The sequence below is a fragment of the Microtus oregoni genome, unplaced genomic scaffold (assembly GCF_018167655.1).
Source record: "Microtus oregoni isolate MIOR12 unplaced genomic scaffold, Mior012 000010F_ref0000083, whole genome shotgun sequence".
Taxonomy (NCBI): Eukaryota; Metazoa; Chordata; class Mammalia; order Rodentia; family Cricetidae; genus Microtus; species Microtus oregoni.
The window spans coordinates 6,293,696-6,311,477 of NW_024543069.1; the positions used below are offsets into that span (position 1 = coordinate 6,293,696).

Below are 17,782 nucleotides of genomic sequence, written 5' to 3' on the forward strand. Positions count from 1 at the left end.
TTCATTTTTAACTACTGAAACTTTAAGGAAAATGGTGGTTTTTATATGCTGGAATACCTGTTCTTGACTCCATACCAACCTTTGGTTATTTTGTGTAGCAAGTGATTTCTATAATGTATTTTTAGCCATAAAATAAACTTCTAATTGATCCAGGTTATGGTAGCCTGTATCTTTAATTTTAACACTCAGAATGCTAAGGAATTTGAGAGCAACATGCTCTGCAGAGTGAGATCCTAACTCAAATTAATATTATATATATATTAATATGTTATATACAATACATATATATATATATACATACACACATATACAGGGGCTGAGTCATTGGCTCATTGTGGAAGAGCACTTGCTGTGCAAACATGAGTTTGTCATCCTGTCACCCATGTAATAAGTTGGGTGTGGCCATGGGTACCTGTAACCCCAGCCTATAAGGGTGGTCTGGAAACAGGAGAATCCCTGGCACTTGCTGGCCACCCACCTAGCAGAAAAACTGCAAGCTCCAGGTTCATTCATTGAGAGACCTTGTTTCAGTGGAGTAAGGTAGAGGGTGATAGAGGAGCACACATGTCCTCCTGTGTCTTCTACAGCACGCCTGCATATACACACATAACCCTGGCCTCTGCCTGTGCACGGGCCATGGAGTTATTACCGTGAGATAATATCCCACTGTTAACTTTTCCTTTTAAGAGCAAGGATTACCTGTAATACAAGCTACAAGTAACAATCTGAAATATAATAAATACATGGCTTCGTCTCCAACCTTCTTCAAAGCAAGATGGTTACTAAAATTGTTGTCCATGTAAGCAATTAGCACAGTTACATATTTACCCCAATATACAGACATTTGAATGTCTTAATCTCTAATCAAAACCACTATTTTTGTCCTCTTTTAACATGTTCATAGTGTATAGAGCCAAATGGTAGTTGTTTTTACCATGTTTGCCCTAGAATTGTCTTCTCTCTACCAGTGTTTCCTAGCTGAAAATGAAAGAGGGCTTTCGAGTTTTTAAATTGTTTTATTTTAAAAAAATAAAATATAAACTTAAAAAAAAATAAACCAAAGGGGAAATGCATTCAAAGCAGAGAAGTCTGATAAAGGTTCATTCCTGCATTGATTTAGAAAGTAAGAGAAAGAAAGACAGGGGAAATGTCAGTATTAAATAATTAAAACTGAGTTATTAGGCGGGTAGCTCTTTTGCAAGCGCTTTATCATTGACACGTGACTTCCATTTTCTTCTAGTTTGTCTGCATTGCCCAGCAAGATTACTGCCGTATTTTGAACCAAGTAGAAAAGAACATGCAGAAAGTTGAGGAGGAAGGAGAGATTGTAATGGTGAAGGAGCACCGAGAACTGGATCGGACCGGAACAAGGAAGGGCCACATCGTCATCAAGGTAGGATAAAGAGGCGGTCCTGCCAAAGGGAAGAGAGCTCTGCTGTTTAGTTTCTTGTGACTTCTTTCTTTTCTTTTTCTTCCTTGTCCTAATTTTTTTAGTTGTCATACAAAATAATGGTTTTCATTGTGGCATTTGCATAATATGTGTCATTAAATTCATTCTCATTCCTTCCCTCCCTGCTTCCTTTGCCAACAAGGTTAATCCTCTTACTAGTTACTGGTTGGTTAATGGCAGCTGATTAGTTACCCATCTTGCAAACTAGCGTGTTTGACGTGAACAGTTTGACATCAGAGTGCCATATCAGTGATCCATTCATACTGGTGACTAGACTTTATCGGTTGCAGGGGACCTCGGAAAGGCTGACCATGCATTTGGTGGAAGAGCATTCCGTAGTGGATCCGACGTTCATAGAAGACTTCCTGTTGACATACCGGACTTTCCTTTCCAGCCCTATGGAAGTGGGAAAGAAGTTATTGGAGTGGTTCAGTGACCCGAGCCTCAGGGATAAGGTTGGAAGTTCTATTTTAGTGTCTAAATGTCAACTACTAAAGATAAAATTTGGAACATCAGTTATGTTCAAATTAATTTAATGAAACACGAATGTTTTTTAAGAAAAAAAGAATTGACAAATGATGCAGATATTAATTCTTATAGATTTCTATGCTCTCAGTTTTAGTAATCTCTTTTTACTTTAAAAGCAAGGGCAGCATGTCAGTCCCTTGGTAATGTGGTAAAACAAAACCAGTGTCTGCATACCACAGGCTCTGCCACTGGTGTGGTGGCCAGTGTCTACCAGGTGGATGGTAGAGGTTTGGTATAGCTCTGGAGCAGTCTATCCTCCTGTGCTGCTGAAGGCCTTGGGACCCCCTTCTGAACTCACTGTCCAGCAGGTTTTTCAAGCTCTGTCAAGGCCATACTGGGAGATGTGTCGCACATAGTAGTGTTGGCTCCTTCCTTGACAGCCCTTCCCCACAGATCCTTCTAGGTTATTACTGTTTGTTTTTCTTATCTGTCTAGTCTTTTTCTTATCTGCTGCTTATACTTTTGACTTTCTATCTAAATTTGCACTAAGGTATTTTGGTTTAATCACATTTGCTTTTACTTAGACTTCTTTCAAATATGTTTTGAAAATAAAATAATGTAGGACATACATCTCCAAAGGTTCAAAGATCCAGGGCAACACAACTTCCTCTATTACCCCTTCTACCTTATTTTTTGAGGCAGAGTTTCTCACTAAATCTGGAGCTCACGGGATGTGGTCTGGATTGGCCAGTGAGCCCCTAGGGTCCTCCTGCTGCACAGGCACACACGGCCACACCTAGCTTCTCAGTGTTTACTGTGGGATCCGAATGTTGTCCTCATGCTCGCATAGCAAGCTGCTTTATCAAGCTTGAGTGTTTCCCCAGTCCCCGGGGTCATTTTTTACATGTGTAAAATTCATGCGTAAGGCTTTATTCTTTTAATTTCCCTGTTCAATATTATTTGGTAAATTGTTTAAAATGGTGTGTTTTTGAATCTTCCGCGCTAAGACTAACACGTCCCGGACTCCACTGCTCTTGTAGGTGACACGCGTGGTGTTGCTGTGGGTGAATAATCACTTCAACGACTTCGAAGGAGACCCCGCGATGACCCGGTTTCTAGAAGAATTTGAAAATAATCTGGAAAGAGAGGTAACATTTGTGAGTTCTCATGACCAGTGTGAAGTGTCTCTTCCCCCGCTCGTCCCCGAGTTGACGCACCTCTCCCCGAACTCTTGCAGAAAATGGGTGGCCATCTGAGGCTGTTGAACATTGCGTGTGCCGCCAAGGCAAAGCGCAGGTTGGTGACGCTGACAAAGCCGTCCCGGGAAGCCCCCCTGCCCTTCATCTTACTGGGAGGCTCGGAAAAGGGCTTCGGCATCTTTGTGGACAGCGTTGACTCGGGTAGCAAAGCCACTGAGGCTGGCTTGAAGCGTGGGGATCAGGTGAGCGGACTCACCTCTGGGTATAAGTGGGAATGAATTTCAGGACCTTTTTTTTTTAATCAGTCATTAAAAAAATTAACTGACGTTGATTTTATGACTTCACTTTTAGATATTAGAAGTAAATGGTCAAAATTTTGAAAATATCCAGCTTTCAAAGGCAATGGAAATTCTTAGAAATAACACACACCTGTCCATCACTGTGAAAACAAACTTATTTGGTAAGTATTCTGCAAACAAAGACTGCTTTTGTTTTGTTTTTACATTTAGATCTTAATCCCGGAAGAAGTAATTTCTATAAATAGTAAGCCAGTCAGGATTGTAGTATTTCTAGGGCCATGCTAAAGTACATAATATAGAATTCTTTATGTAAGTATATAATTGCATTTAGATAAAAATGTATCAACTTGAGGACCAGGGGGTGATTGAATTGGCCCATCAAACCTGTCTTCTGTTGAAGAATACAATCACCTCACAGATGGGAGGACTTCCTTTCTTAGTCTCATTTGGATAGAGACTAGTGTTTCTATAGTGTTTTAGTTTTTAGAGCTAGTCTGTACTCCTGTATTTGCAAACTCCACCATTAGCCCAGCATCATTTCCGTTTTTGTGATTGATATCTTTTGGTGTTTCTATTTTAGTATTTAAAGAACTTCTGACAAGATTATCTGAAGAAAAAAGAAATGGTGCCCCTCACCTCCCTAAAATTGGAGACATTAAGAAAGCCAGCCGCTACTCCATACCAGACCTTGCTGTTGACGTGGAGCAGGTGATCGGTCTTGAAAAAGTCAACAAGAAAAGTAAAGCCAACACTGTGGGAGGGAGAAACAAGCTAAAGAAAATACTCGACAAGACTCGGATCAGCATCTTACCTCAGAAACCATACAAGTATGTTGAGTTGTTCTCAGAACCATGCTTGATTGCGTTCCATAGAGAGATACACAGAAGTTTGATGGAGTGTATGTTTGCCTAAGAGTTTAGTAAACATCTCTTCAGCGAAGGGTCTTAGAAACAATAGGAGACAGCTGAGTTTGCTTAATTCTGCTTTGCCGCTTGCCTGCCTGCTCCCAGTTTTCACGAGAGGCAGGTGAGCATGTCTTCATTTGAACTTCTTATAGGGGTTTGTTGATATCCTGCCTGCCCCATGATTTAAGTGTTTATGCTGTTAGCTTCCATGTTTCTTGGTGTCCCCTCCACACTCTCTCCTCTTTATTCGTCAATCATTGCATCTTCCAGTCAGCTGCCTCTGGCAGCTCCATGACTTCTCTCTGACTCTTGCCCTTCTTCCTCCCAGCATTCAGCTTAGTTTCCCTGCCTTGCTCTGCTCTGCCCTGTTGATACAGGCCGAGGCAGTTCTTTATTCATTAACCAATAAAAGCAACACATCGACAGAAGGACCTCCTACACCAAAACAGTTTGAGAAATCAGTGCTCAGCGGAGAGTCTAGTTAAATGCAGGCTCAGAAAGCTGGAGATCTGCCATGATGTAATCGCCTTGATGTAGTGCTGACTACTGCTTCAACTTGTCTGCACATCAGCACATGTGTATGAAGTTCTGGGAAACATGCCTTGAGCACGTTAAACACTCCACCTCTGAGCCAGGTGCCCCCTTTATTACTGTGTTCACCAAAGTAATAACCTAGTAGGTTAGTGAAATCTTCTAGTGGTATACTTGGTCTACCCCCACCTCATGTCGCCTGCATTACAGAAGCTGAGGTGTTAGAGACTGGTTAATTGCCCAGGGTGAGCATAAATTACTGTGTATCGGGGGTTCATATGTGATGTGTATAGAGCAAGAAACAGGTCGTAAGCTTGGTAGAATTCAAACTGGGATGCCAAGTAAGTTGAGCGAGAAAGCCCAGTGAACCCAAAGGAAGAAAGGATTAGTCAGCAGACTTGTTTCAGTAACAGTGAGCCAGCTGGAGAGGCTAGACAAGAGGATGTGTCCAAGGAGGGGTGTTTCTCAGTTAGATTTCGCATCAAACATGCAAAATTTAAGCCCAAGAATAGCCTTGTGTCTGTGAATATTAAAGGGTGTGCTGGCGAGTCCTGATGATCACGGCCATTTCTACCATGAGTGACCTGGCCAGGCAACCTTTGTTGTACCCACAGTAATTGTGTTGTGTCATATATCCTCATATTTTTAACAAGGACATTTATGTGACCAAAAAATAAAATTCCACCAATGTAAAGACTTTTTATCATGCACAGAACATTAGTATTTCAGGGCTTTATATGCCCAACTATGCATGTCTAAATAGAGTTTTTATTTCTGTCCTGAGCTTTCCTATTTGTGAAGGAGAATTTACACAAAATTTCCTTATTTATGATAACTTAATTTATATCCCAGTTTTGTTAGATTTTTTTGTCTCAGGGTATTCATGCAATTATAACTACAGACATTTAAATGCATATGATCTAGTTATTCTTTTCTGTATACTTGTTTTATTGTATGCTTCCTTCTGGAAACAGTTGATCTTTCAACCAAGAAATAATTTTGTAGGCTGCCAAGTCATATTTCAATCATTACCTACAAGTGAGGTGTGGCAGTGCACACTTGTAATCCCCGCTCAAGAGGCACAAGCAGGAGGCTCTAGCCCCACAGCCCTCCCCCAGCTGTGGTGCAAGGCATTGCACAAACACACAAGTGACCACAGAGCTATCTTTCTATAAATAGAAAGGAGACTGTAGCCATCAGTACTGCTCGTAATTTTCTGGAGAATTTAAACGCATAACTAAAACCTTTGAACAGCAAATTAGACATCACTGCATGTGCACTGAAGTGCCCCACAGCCAGAAAGTGTGTCCCTGCCTGCTGCACACCTTACGCTCTGTCATCAAGAGATGTGTCAGGGTTTTCCTCACGCTGGGATGCCATGGTGATCTTTCTTTCTACCTAAAACACTGAAGTAGGGCAGATTGAGGTTTCTTTCCCCTCAGTTCCTTCATCTTGAAGATCAGATCTTAAAGCATCTGTGTCCACTGTTGCTGAGCTCTTGGTGGAGTGAACTCAAGTGGGCTCTTTCCCACGGGGCTTGTCTTAGATTCATCCCCATTCATTCATCAGACACGGGGCACATCTTCTCTGCTGTGTTTTTATTCTAAGAAAATTAAATACTGGTTATGGTTGTGGCTCATTAAAAAGACAGGTTTTAGAGAAACCTACTGTATGTTTAAGAGAGAGTGAATTGGGCCGAGTGCGTTTTGCCATTTTTCACATTTACATTGATGGCAAGTTTAAATGAAAATGACTTATTTCATGATCCGTAATGACTGAGAGCCTTTACCTTGATTGTAATTTATGTTTTACAATCCACTCTTCTCAGCGATATTGGGATTGGCCAGTCTCAGGATGACAGCATCGTGGGCCTGAGGCAGAGCAAACACATCCCGGCCGCCCTGCCTGTCAGCGGAACGCTGTCATCAAGCAACCCCGACTTGCTGCAGTCCCATCACCGGATTCTGGACTTCAGCACCACTCCAGGTACGCCCCAGAGACGCGCAGCTTTCTCGGTGACCTGCCTTTCAACTGTAGAAGCGGCACAGTGTGCGCGTTTGGTTTGGCGTGGATGGTATCATTCACCCACAGTCAGAATGAAGCTCAGACTCCGAACATTGGGGCCAGTCCATTGGAAAATCTTTTGGGTGTGGCTAAACCTGTTTTGTATGCGATAAAATGAATAGCATACCATACATTTATTATTAAGTTACATTAAGGAAATAATAGGCTTTTCCTTATAATAAATGCTAACTTTAGCTGTACATTTTTCTTTGATGCTCACATGGCATCTTGTGTTTGTGCTCCCTGTTTGAATTTGTCTGTTAGCCGCGCAGCTATCTGTCGGGGAAGACACGTTTTGCAGTTAGCATGTCACAACTCTGTCCCGGAGGGATGGGTGTGTTACTTGGATTGTGTTGCTGTCTGCTAACACCGTGTGCCTTTTCCTGCCCCAGACTTGCCAGATCAGGTGCTCAGAGTTTTCAAGGCTGACCAGCAAAGCCGGTACATCATGATCAGTAAGGACACCACGGCCAAGGAAGTGGTCATCCAGGCCATCCGAGAGTTTGCCGTCACTGCCACCCCAGACCAGTATTCTCTGTGCGAGGTCTCTGTCACACCAGAGGGAGTTATCAAACAACGGCGACTCCCAGACCAGCTCTCCAAGCTTGCCGACAGGATACAGCTGAGCGGAAGGTACCGTCTCTCACGGCACCCTTTACTCTCTGAGCCTACATCCAGGGTGAAAGACAACACATTTGCTGTTGTTGCTTTGTTTTTACAGTGGTAAAACTTGAACCCAAGGCCTTGCCAAGCACGCTTCCACTCAAGGGAAATTAGTAAGATGAATAGCTTGGTTTTTTGTTTCTTTTTTTTTTTTTCCTCTCTAGTTTTCTATGCGATGTCATTATTCTTGAGTCTTTCATGGTATGGGTCTAAACCATGACATTCAGACCTCCTGTTTTCTACCTGTGATGGTCACTTCCTTGCCCTTTGTCACTTTTATTTCCAGCCCCAACACCGATAAATACTTTTTTGGCGGTCAGAGGTCAGGCATCCTCTGCATGTAGATCTGTAGTTGCACAAATCTTCACTGAGTTTCAGCGTCATGGTTCCCATTATTCAGGCTGTCAGGGTAACCACAGTGGAGAACACTAACCTGTACACGTCAAGTGATGAAGTATTAAAAGACCGATTGGGAGCCCCAGTGTACTTGTTCTATGTCTTCGTTTATAGTTTCACTTGGAGAAGGCATTTGCCTGCCAAAACCAGGGCGGGAGAAGCCACAGAGCAAACTATTTCCAGTGAGTTCCTTAAAAGGGTCACAGTACTGTCCATATTGACCAGTCATGAGGCTTTAGATGCCTACTTCCTATCGTGACAAGTTGGGGTGATGTCTCCCACTTCCCTAGATGAGTTTCATGAAAATTAAATATTTGAAAATTAAAATCTTGGAGCAGGAGAGATGACTCAGCAGTCCCACGTGATGGCTTACAACCATCCAGTCCCAGGAGAGCCTATGCCTTCTGACTTTTGAGGGCCCTGGGCACATGTGTGGCACATACATGCAAGAAAAACACTCACACATGTAAAGAAATGTTAAAACTAAAAAACCTGATTTCCGGTCACAGAGGAAAATAAATTGCGTTAGGTCACTCCCCTCCCAATATTGGTAGGGGGGGTCACATATGCCACAGCATGGGTGTAGAGATCAGAAGACAACGTTGTGAGTCCCTGGGTTTGCATGGCAAGTCCCTCTGCCCATTTAACCATTTTGCCAGCTCAGCTAGTAAGTTGCCAATCATTAAATGAAAGAATAAACGAAGATTGAGCTAGTATGGACCTAGCAATTGTCAGATTCCCACCTCTCTGGGAACTGACTTATGCCCTTGAGCTGATGTTTATATCTAGTCTGGAAAAGAGCTGTCTTTTGTCACCTTTGATAAACAAGCTAAAAGTATTTTGATGGCAGGAAAAACAAACAGAACTACAGGAGCGGCACAGAGGAAGTCCCCATGGTTTGTTCAGTTCCACTCACCCGCTGAGTAGGTGGCTGTCACCAGGTGGTGACAGTGACCTGGTGGCTGGAGAGGCATCTACGCTCCCAGGCTGGATGAAAAGAACTCTTACACCGTTCTCTTAATTCTTCCCCGCCCCTTTCGTCCCCCAGGAACTAGCAGTGTTCCCTGAAGGAGGACCACAGACTCCCTGCTCAGCCTGGCGTCTAAGGGGTTTCTGTTTCTTTCAGGTACTATCTGAAAAACAACATGGAAACGGAAACGCTCTGCTCAGATGAGGACGCCCAGGAGCTGTTGCGGGAGAGCCACATCTCTCTCCTTCAGCTCAGCACCGTGGAGGTTGCCACTCAGCTCTCCATGAGGAACTTTGAGCTCTTCCGCAACATTGAGCCTACTGAATACATAGATGATTTATTTAAACTCAAGTCAAAAACCAGCTGTGCCAACCTGAAGAAATTTGAGGAAGTCATTAACCAGGAAACATTTTGGGTGGCTTCCGAAATCCTGCGAGAGACGAACCAGCTGAAGAGAATGAAGATCATTAAGCATTTCATCAAGATCGCCCTACACTGTAGGGAATGCAAGAATTTTAACTCCATGTTTGCGATCATTAGGTAAGAGTATCTGTTCTCGGTACAGTTGATTCTGCTTGGAGCACCATGTAATTACAGAAATAATAGTATTCCTTAATTCATAATTGATACTGTGTATGTATTGCTGGTATGTAACATAAGGCCGCATATGCACTAGGTTATAATTGATTCATTAAGCAGCCCTTTCTTCGGATTCTAAATCTTTTCTTTCCCTCCAGAGCTTGGGGGTTGGGGGGGGGGGGGTGGTGTCTGTCCCTGTAAGTAACCCAGACTGGCATGGAACCCATGATCCTGTTTCCTAAGTGCTGGGATTATAGGTGTGTGCCACTATGCCCGCCTCGATTTCTTATGCCTTACGTTAAACTCTCTCGGTGACTAGGGAGATGGCTCAGTGGGCGAAGCGTGCAAGCTTACAGACCCGAGTTCAGATCCCCAGCACCCACATAGAAGCCAAACATAGTGTGGTTTTCACCCCAGCTCTGGGGATCCTGGGGACTTGCTAGCCAGTCAGTCTAGGGGGAATGGTGCCCTTGGAATACAGCGAGGGAAATAAGATGGAGAGCGGGAGGGAAAGACATCAGATAGTGACTTCTAGTCTCCATATGTAGGCATACATACTCCCCATACAACACAGGTACACATATAATCAAAGTTTTAAAAAATGTCTAAAACTGTCTCAGGATTTGAAGACAAGGTCTATATGTACCATTTATTTGTGTATTGATTTATTCAACCTTGTTTACTCTGACTTCTGACAAATCATTTGAATTTCTCTGAACACCACTCATTTTCTATGTAAAATAACAGTACTCCCCCCAAAATATCAAGAAGATTAGGTAATATAATACTATCTAAGGGATTCCATCGCAGCATTATCACAGATGTTCCAGGTTAACTTTCTTCCCTTTTAAAAGTGCTTATGGTGGGGCATGAGAGATGCAAGTGGATAGTTTCCTGGATGCTAAAGATGATTATTAATCATTTTATCTGTCTGGAATCTTCATACTTGTGACTTAGTGTAATTTTTGTGATGGAATATTTACCCAATTTTTTTTTAAATCAAATACTTGTTATGAACCAAATGCTGCTCTATATATGTGTGAGGCTGTTGCAGAAGGGATTGTTGTGTCAAACTCTGAGGTTTGAATCTTACAACTAGATTCAGACATCTGTAGTAATCAAAATAGGACCCATTGCAGTCAGAGTATTTTTGCCAATGAGAAATAGGTTTGTCTTCTTCTGTATTATAAAAATCCATGTTTTAGGTTTCAACTAAGTCTTAGTGTGCTATTCAGCTGTCTGTTATTGTAACAAAATACCTGAGATAATCATTTTCTAAAGAAGAAAGGTTTACTTTGGCTAGTTGTTTTGAAGGCTTATGCCCACAGTTCCTTGGCCCTATTGTGCCTGGGCTTGTGGTAAGGCAGTAGTATATCACAGAAGGAGCATTTGGTGGAACAGAGCTGTTTGTAGCTAGAACATAAAATCAAGGAAGAGATGGGAGAGGGGTGGCCTTACCCCAGTTCCATAGGAGGACCTCCCACCACTCACTTTCCCCACCCGTTTGGGAGCCAGGGTCTTGCTTTGCAGATCAGTCTGTCTCAAATGTGTGACCCTCCAACCTCCCCAGGGCTAGGATTACAGGCATTGCCCCCATTCCCACCGTAGCTTCCCTTCACAGCCTCCCAGTACTGAATGCACTGGGGGCACCTGAGCCACACAAGAGCCCCCAAAGGCCAGTTCAGATCCATACTATAGCAGAGGGTGAACAGATCAAGAGAGCATAGAGAAGAGCTAGCCAGCTGGCTGTGATGGTGAGCCTTTAAGCCCCACACCTCAGGAGGCAGAGTCAGGCAGATCACTGAGTCTGGGACCAACCTGGTCAGAAGAGCCAGCCAGGTCTACAAGCAAGAACCTGTCTCTATAGACGACAGACAAAACAGAAGGGCCAGCCGGTAAAGAAGTGCCAGCTGCCAGGCTTGGTCACATAAATCGAACCCCTGGACCCACATGTTAGAAGGGGATACCTGACTTCTGCAAGTTATCTCCTCACCTTTGCAGCTGTCTGGGGACCCCCCCCCCCACACACACACAAGGCAAATGAATGAATGGCTATAAAAATGTCATGAGAGCATAAAGGGAAGCAGTATAAAGGCAAATGGTTTGGCTCTAAGCCTGCGTTTAGGTGCCCCTCACCACCCTGGCAGGATGGACGTGACCTTAGGGATTCTGTGGATTTCCATGCATGTAAAGGTCACACACTCAAGTGTTTCGTTTCATGTCTTCCTTTGTTTCCAGGGGGATGATTTACTCATATCTCCCTTCTCTTCTCTCCCCACTTAGTGGCCTAAACCTGGCACCAGTGGCAAGACTACGAACGACCTGGGAAAAGCTTCCCAATAAGTATGAAAAGCTGTTCCAGGACCTCCAAGACCTGTTTGATCCTTCCAGAAACATGGCGAAGTACCGCAATGTCCTGAGCGGCCAGAACCTGCAGCCTCCGGTCATCCCCCTGTTCCCTGTCATCAAGAAAGACCTCACGTTCCTCCACGAGGGTGAGCGCAGGTGGGCCTGCTCTGTCCTGGTGGGAGCCCAGGGTGAGCACCGTGTGACTTCTTGTTCCTCCTCTGTTGATCTCAGGAAATGACTCGAAAGTGGACGGACTGGTCAACTTTGAGAAGCTGAGGATGATTGCCAAAGAAATCCGTCATGTCGGCCGAATGGCCTCGGTCAACATGGACCCTGCCCTTATGTTCCGGACTCGGTACGTGCGTCGTAGGCCATGGCATTTGTGGGGTTAGGACTGTTAGAGTGAGCGTGCCCACAGCAGGGAAATCTGAATGCTTAAATTCAGAAGTTCCATTAGGATGTACTGAGGGAATCACCCTCAAGATTCAATTTGTAATGATGTCTCTCATTTCCATCCAGGGCACACATGCTGGAAATGCAAAGAGCTTGTTCTTTGCACAGTTTTAACTGAATGTTAGGTGCAAGTATTTACTTTATATTTTTTTCACAACACCGTGTTGTGAAACTTACAGTCAGCAGTATGGACTAGAGCAGAATTGTCATAATGTCTATACAACCTGTTTATCTGTCGGTAAGAAGCGATGGTTAATTCAGTGGAGGGACTGAGCAGTATGCAGGCAGCAGCCTCCGAAGCCAGAGAGACGTTTGTAGTGGGTGTGTGTGAGGCGACTCTGCAGTTAATGTCTGTGGGCTTCTAGAACTGCTTGTCTAGAAATCTGGTCCTTTCCTTCTGAGCTTGTGATCTCTCTGTCTCTTTCCACACCCATGCTTCAATCTCCGTGGCTCTCACTTGCAGGAAGAAGAAGTGGCGGAGTCTGGGGTAAGTGGCAGAGCATTTGCATACTCGCGTCTTGCTCAGCCTGTGGCCTTGTTTTCTTACCTGCTCTGTTTTTTTCTTCTCCTAACCCTCTTGCTCTATCGGAATTCCAGATGCAAACTGACTTCAGATTTAATCTGTGGGGCTTTTCTGAACTCATGTGCACAGGAGCTGTGAAATGATTGATGATTATTCTGGGAAAATGTAGACCAGACATATTTCTTGGCTGTCAGAAAGATTATATTTTAATATCATTTATATGTTTTCAAATGAAAAAGCCAAAGAAGTGGGGAAGGGAAGCATGCTTGTAGAAGGAAGAATTCGTGCAACTCAAACGATTGCACAGATCCATAAGTCAGTGTGGTGGTACCATGCACCCCACACCCTAAAACCAAACTTTCCACAGCTCAACTAACTACTGTTTTCATTCTATACAAATCAGCCCCCTTTAAAAGTAATTCTTAACAATTCACGTACTAAATAGTTTCCATTCATATATTTATGTTTGCATGACCGTTATATTAACAGATTTACTGGTTTAAAAACTCACATTCAACCCACAGAGTAAGAACGTGATTGTGAACAGGGTAGTTGAGCTTCATGAAGTTCATATAAACTAACTCCCATTAGAAGAAGCAAATTGAATTTTGAAATTGTCTCTAGAATCACTCAGTGTCCTTGCACAAGCTTTTATGTGCCGTTACGTTTGCTGGCTTCTGTGAGAGAACGGAGTTTGAATGCTCTGTGAGATGAAAAGTCGAGTTTACTGGTAGGATCAGAATGTATTGCCAAACACATTTGTGTATATGTATTGTGTATAATTCCTTTTTAACCAAACCTTACGTAATCTCTCTTTCCACATTGTCCCGTAGCCGTTTACTCACTAGAAGGGGGCATGTGGCCTTTCGAGTGTAGTCTTTACACAGGTCTGGTAGACCAGCCAACACCGTGCTCCAGAGTTGCATTCCTAGTTTTCATCTTCCAGGTCTCTGAGTCAGGGCAGTGCGAACGCCACAGTGCTGGATGTTGCTCAGACAGGCGGGCATAAAAAGCGGGTACGCCGTAGTTCCTTCCTCAACGCCAAAAAGCTGTACGAAGATGCCCAGATGGCTCGGAAAGTGAAACAGTACCTGTCCAACCTGGAGCTGGAGATGGATGAGGAGAGCCTTCAGACACTGTCGCTGCAGTGTGAGCCAGCCACCAGCACATGTGAGTGCCTCCCTAAATCAGCTCAGGCTGTGTGATGGTGCGGGTGGAAGGTGGCTTCCAGCCAAGAGGCACACGGTAGTCCTGGGATGCATGGTCCTTGTGCTTCACTGGGTCTTCGTGTTCAGTTCAGTTAGTGCAGTAGGGGACCCTGGGCTCAAACCTCCTTCCTTTGGTTTCATCTGACACAGCCAAGCACATAAGCAAGGGACATGGAGGTGATTGTGGCCCCAAATAGTATGCGTTTTTTTTTCTCACAGAGGGACTCCCAGAGTGATGGACAGCCTGGTTAGGGGTTGTCAGGTTAGAGGAGTATAGACTGGGTGTGCTGGCTCCTGGGTCTCCCTCAGCTCAGACAGCATCCAGCACCTGCCCACTAAAGCAGTAATCTTGCTACATAGCACACCACATCTTAGCCGGATGTGTAGGTGTCCAGCCTTGAAATAACTGGCCAGGCTGTGAACCACGTATTGTGGTAGCACACGTCTGCAGTTCCAGCTTCTGGGGAGGCGAAGGTTGGAGGGTCACGTGAGCCTGGACAACCCAGTGACACATTACTGTTAAAATGAAAATGAAAATGTGGCCAGTCTTTATACAGGGCACCTTCCATTGTGTCTGTTCCTATATGATAGGATTTAAGCATTTTTCATTTAGGACACTTTGGGAACTTTTAATGGGCAAACTTGAATTCTAGCTTCTTGACAGTTGAAATGTGAGGTAGATAACTTGAGGAGATCACATGATTCAGTCTACCCAGGACATAGGGTTGGAGAGGTGACTTAGCGGCTAAGAGCACTCACAGTTCTTGCAGAGGACCCTTGTTCAATTCCCAGAATACACGGTGGCTCATAACCATCAAAAACTCCAGTTTTGGGGGATCCCATGCCCTTTGCTGGCCTCTGTAGGTTCTAGCACACACAACTCAGTGCACATCTGTACCCACGACACTCTTTAAGTTCCAGGTGACATGGCTAAGAGCTTGAACAGCTTGAGTTTCCTAGCGGCTGGTCTCTGAGTGTCTGGTGTCAGTGAGCTCTGCCTGTGAGGCTTCCATAGCACGTAGTGTTCCTCCCACCACACAGTGCTAAGCAGCATTGGCCGTTGTCTGCTCAAGGATAATGCTCCATCCTAGGAAGATTTGATACTAAGTCGATTGCAGTTAATAGCATTATCGCCGATGGGGCAAAGTTCTGGGTGCCATTTTAAAACAATTCTTGATTTTCTTATTTTGATTTTTATCATGTATTTTTTAATGTTTATTTGTTTGCTTGTTTATAAAACATAGATGGTTGGCACCACAAGGCTGTGTTGTACCAATAGAGGTTAAAAGTCAGCTGGTGGGAGCTGGTTTTCTCTTTCCATATGGTTCCAGGGGTCAAGTTCTGATGGTTAGGCTTGGCAGCAGATTCCTCTCCTACAAAGCCGTCTTGCTGGCCCTTGTGTTTGTGTTTTTAACATCCAGTCGGCACTGAACCATCCTCATTGTTTTTACTTTATTTGATGCTGACAGTACAATCCTCTTCACTATTGCTCGTTCAGAAGGCGAACCCCCTTGTTCTGCTGCTGCTCTCATTTTCAGTAGCCGGGGTTTCCCCTCCCTCTCTGACCTTGCTGAGGTGGTGTGGGTGGGCGGGGGCCCATGCCATTGCTCCACTGCAGGTACTCTGTGGCCCTGACCTTGTCTCCACGTGATCCTGACACCTGTGCCCTGTTTTCACCCTAACAATTACCAGTGCCCAAGAATCCTGCAGACAAAAAGCCTGTCAAGTCTGAGACCTCCCCTGTGGCTCCACGTGCAGGGCCCCAGCAGAAAGTGCAGCCACAGCAACCACTGCCACAGCCACAGCCACCACATAAAGCCAGCCAGGGACTGCAGGTGCCCGCTGTGTCCCTCTACCCTTCACGAAAGAAGGTACCAGTGAAGGACCTGCCACCTTTCGGTAAGTTTCTGAACTCATGCTTCTCGGGTGATATTTGCTGACGTATTTCTCGGGTTAGGAAATAACGTTTGTCTTGGATAACTTGGCCTAATGCATTTTATTTCTCTGTGACCATCTTCTATTAAGATAAGCAGTCATAAACAATTTCATTTTTTCTTAGCATCTGTTAGTTTTACAAATAATGAGTTTCACTATGACACTTGTCATAAATATAACCCACTGTGATCACAGTGACCTCTGTCACCCTCTCCTGCCCTACTTCTCCTTCCGTTAGCTTCTCCCAGCAGCCCCCATTCTGCTTTCATGTCTTCTTCTTCCCCTGTCCTCCGCTAGACTACATAGTTGTATATCTGCATATTTCACTTATCGGGATATCTAATAGCTACCCATTTTTCTACAAATGACATCATTTCATTCTCTCGTATGGCCCACAACATGTGTGTCCATAGTTTATCCGTGTGTTGATAGGTATCTGTATTGGGTCCATCCCTCTGCTGTTGTGAAGACTGCAGTGGAGACCATGGTAGCGCAGGCGCTATAGGTGGGTTGTAGGCTGGTACTTGTTTAGTTTTTAAAGACCTTCCATGCTGACCTCACAGAGGCTGCCAGGATGGTCCACCTGGGCGTGCAAGGGTTCTCCAAGCCCATCACTAGCACTAGTTTTCTTGTTGGTAGTTTTCTGACTAAGATGAGATGGAGTCTCCGTGTTAGTTTGATATGCATTTCCTTAATGGCTAGGGATTTTGAAGGGTTCCGTGTATTTACTGGCCCTTTGCATTTCTTCTTTGAAGAGCTATCTCTTCAATTTATTCGTCTTTTTTGTGGAATTTTTATAGTGTTCAATATTCTTTATATATTCTGAATATTAATCCCTGTAGATGGCTAGTTGGCAAAAATGGTCTTCCAATTCTATGGGAGCATTATTGCCAGGTCACCTGTCATGCGTGACAATAACAGTTTACGGGGTGACAAAGGAGACTTTGCACACTTGCTGACTTAAGCTTAAATGGGTATAGCAGTTGCCTCATTCACATAAACAAATGTTGCCATGTAACCCATAGTCTATGGAAGTTTAGGCAAAATATCTTGACATTCAGTTATTTGTCTGAAGTGATTTTTTTTCTTTTTCCTATTTTTGTGGTGCTAGGGATCAAACCAAGGCACATGCCAGACACGAAGGTGGATTGCTGATCACTAATCTGTGACTTAGGAGGCAGAGGCTACAGCTTACTGCCGGAGTAATCAGGAAATCTGGCATCTTCTTCCCACGAGCAGTGCCCTGCTCTCTGGTTCTCTGTGTGAACGCACAGCGGAATGACTCTCCAGCAACTGTCCTGGCTTCTGAGTATATGTAGAGCAGGCAGTCAGAATGAGAGCAGAGCAGACCTTAAAGCTGGCTCATGAGGTTGGAGTTGGAAACTCGTTCCCACTTCACGAGTTCAGGCGGGCACCGTGTCCCACCTGCATTCTCCTCCTGATCAGTGAGCATTTCGTGTGCCAAGTTTGGGGGGAAATAGGAATCTCTACCTGACTTCCTTTCCCTTTCAAACTTGTGTTCATCTTATGACAAACAATTTGGATTACACATTTTTTCTATTACCTGTGTTCTGAATCTTCATGTATTCCCAAACCTTCCACTGTGTGAGTCTTGTCTCCTCTTCTGTGTTGAATTTTGCATATGGAAGACTGTCTTTCTTCTTTTTATCTAGAAATCCCCCATTAGCTATATTTAACGTGAGGTAGGCGTTCCTGAATATAAAGCTGTCTTCCATTTTCTCAAAGAGAATGTCTCTCAAAATATCTTCAAGGTTCATTTGAATTTATGA

The 17,782-nt window shown here is 44.1% G+C and overlaps 1 protein-coding gene across 7 annotated transcripts in view; it reads left to right on the forward strand.

Moving 5' to 3' along the window:
• Rapgef2 (Rap guanine nucleotide exchange factor 2) overlaps window positions 1-17,782 on the forward strand; it is a 199,711-nt gene that overhangs the window by 168,344 nt on the left and 13,585 nt on the right. For 6 of the 7 annotated variants that reach the window (XR_005974913.1, XM_041658934.1, XM_041658935.1 and 3 more), the window contains 14 exons: window positions 1,241-1,393; window positions 1,741-1,905; window positions 2,959-3,066; window positions 3,156-3,359; window positions 3,469-3,577; window positions 3,997-4,243; window positions 6,681-6,838; window positions 7,309-7,549; window positions 9,102-9,485; window positions 11,808-12,019; window positions 12,105-12,228; window positions 12,790-12,813; window positions 13,796-14,019; window positions 15,750-15,956. Coding sequence is in view for 6 of the 7 variants with exons in the window: in XM_041658934.1 (XP_041514868.1) it covers window positions 1,241-1,393; window positions 1,741-1,905; window positions 2,959-3,066; window positions 3,156-3,359; window positions 3,469-3,577; window positions 3,997-4,243; window positions 6,681-6,838; window positions 7,309-7,549; window positions 9,102-9,485; window positions 11,808-12,019; window positions 12,105-12,228; window positions 12,790-12,813; window positions 13,796-14,019; window positions 15,750-15,956 (2,560 nt within the window). In the remaining variant the exon portion in view is untranslated. The remainder of the gene's footprint in view (window positions 1-1,240; window positions 1,394-1,740; window positions 1,906-2,958; window positions 3,067-3,155; window positions 3,360-3,468; window positions 3,578-3,996; window positions 4,244-6,680; window positions 6,839-7,308; window positions 7,550-9,101; window positions 9,486-11,807; window positions 12,020-12,104; window positions 12,229-12,789; window positions 12,814-13,795; window positions 14,020-15,749; window positions 15,957-17,782) is intronic. The other variant, XM_041658936.1, reaches the window with a different exon arrangement.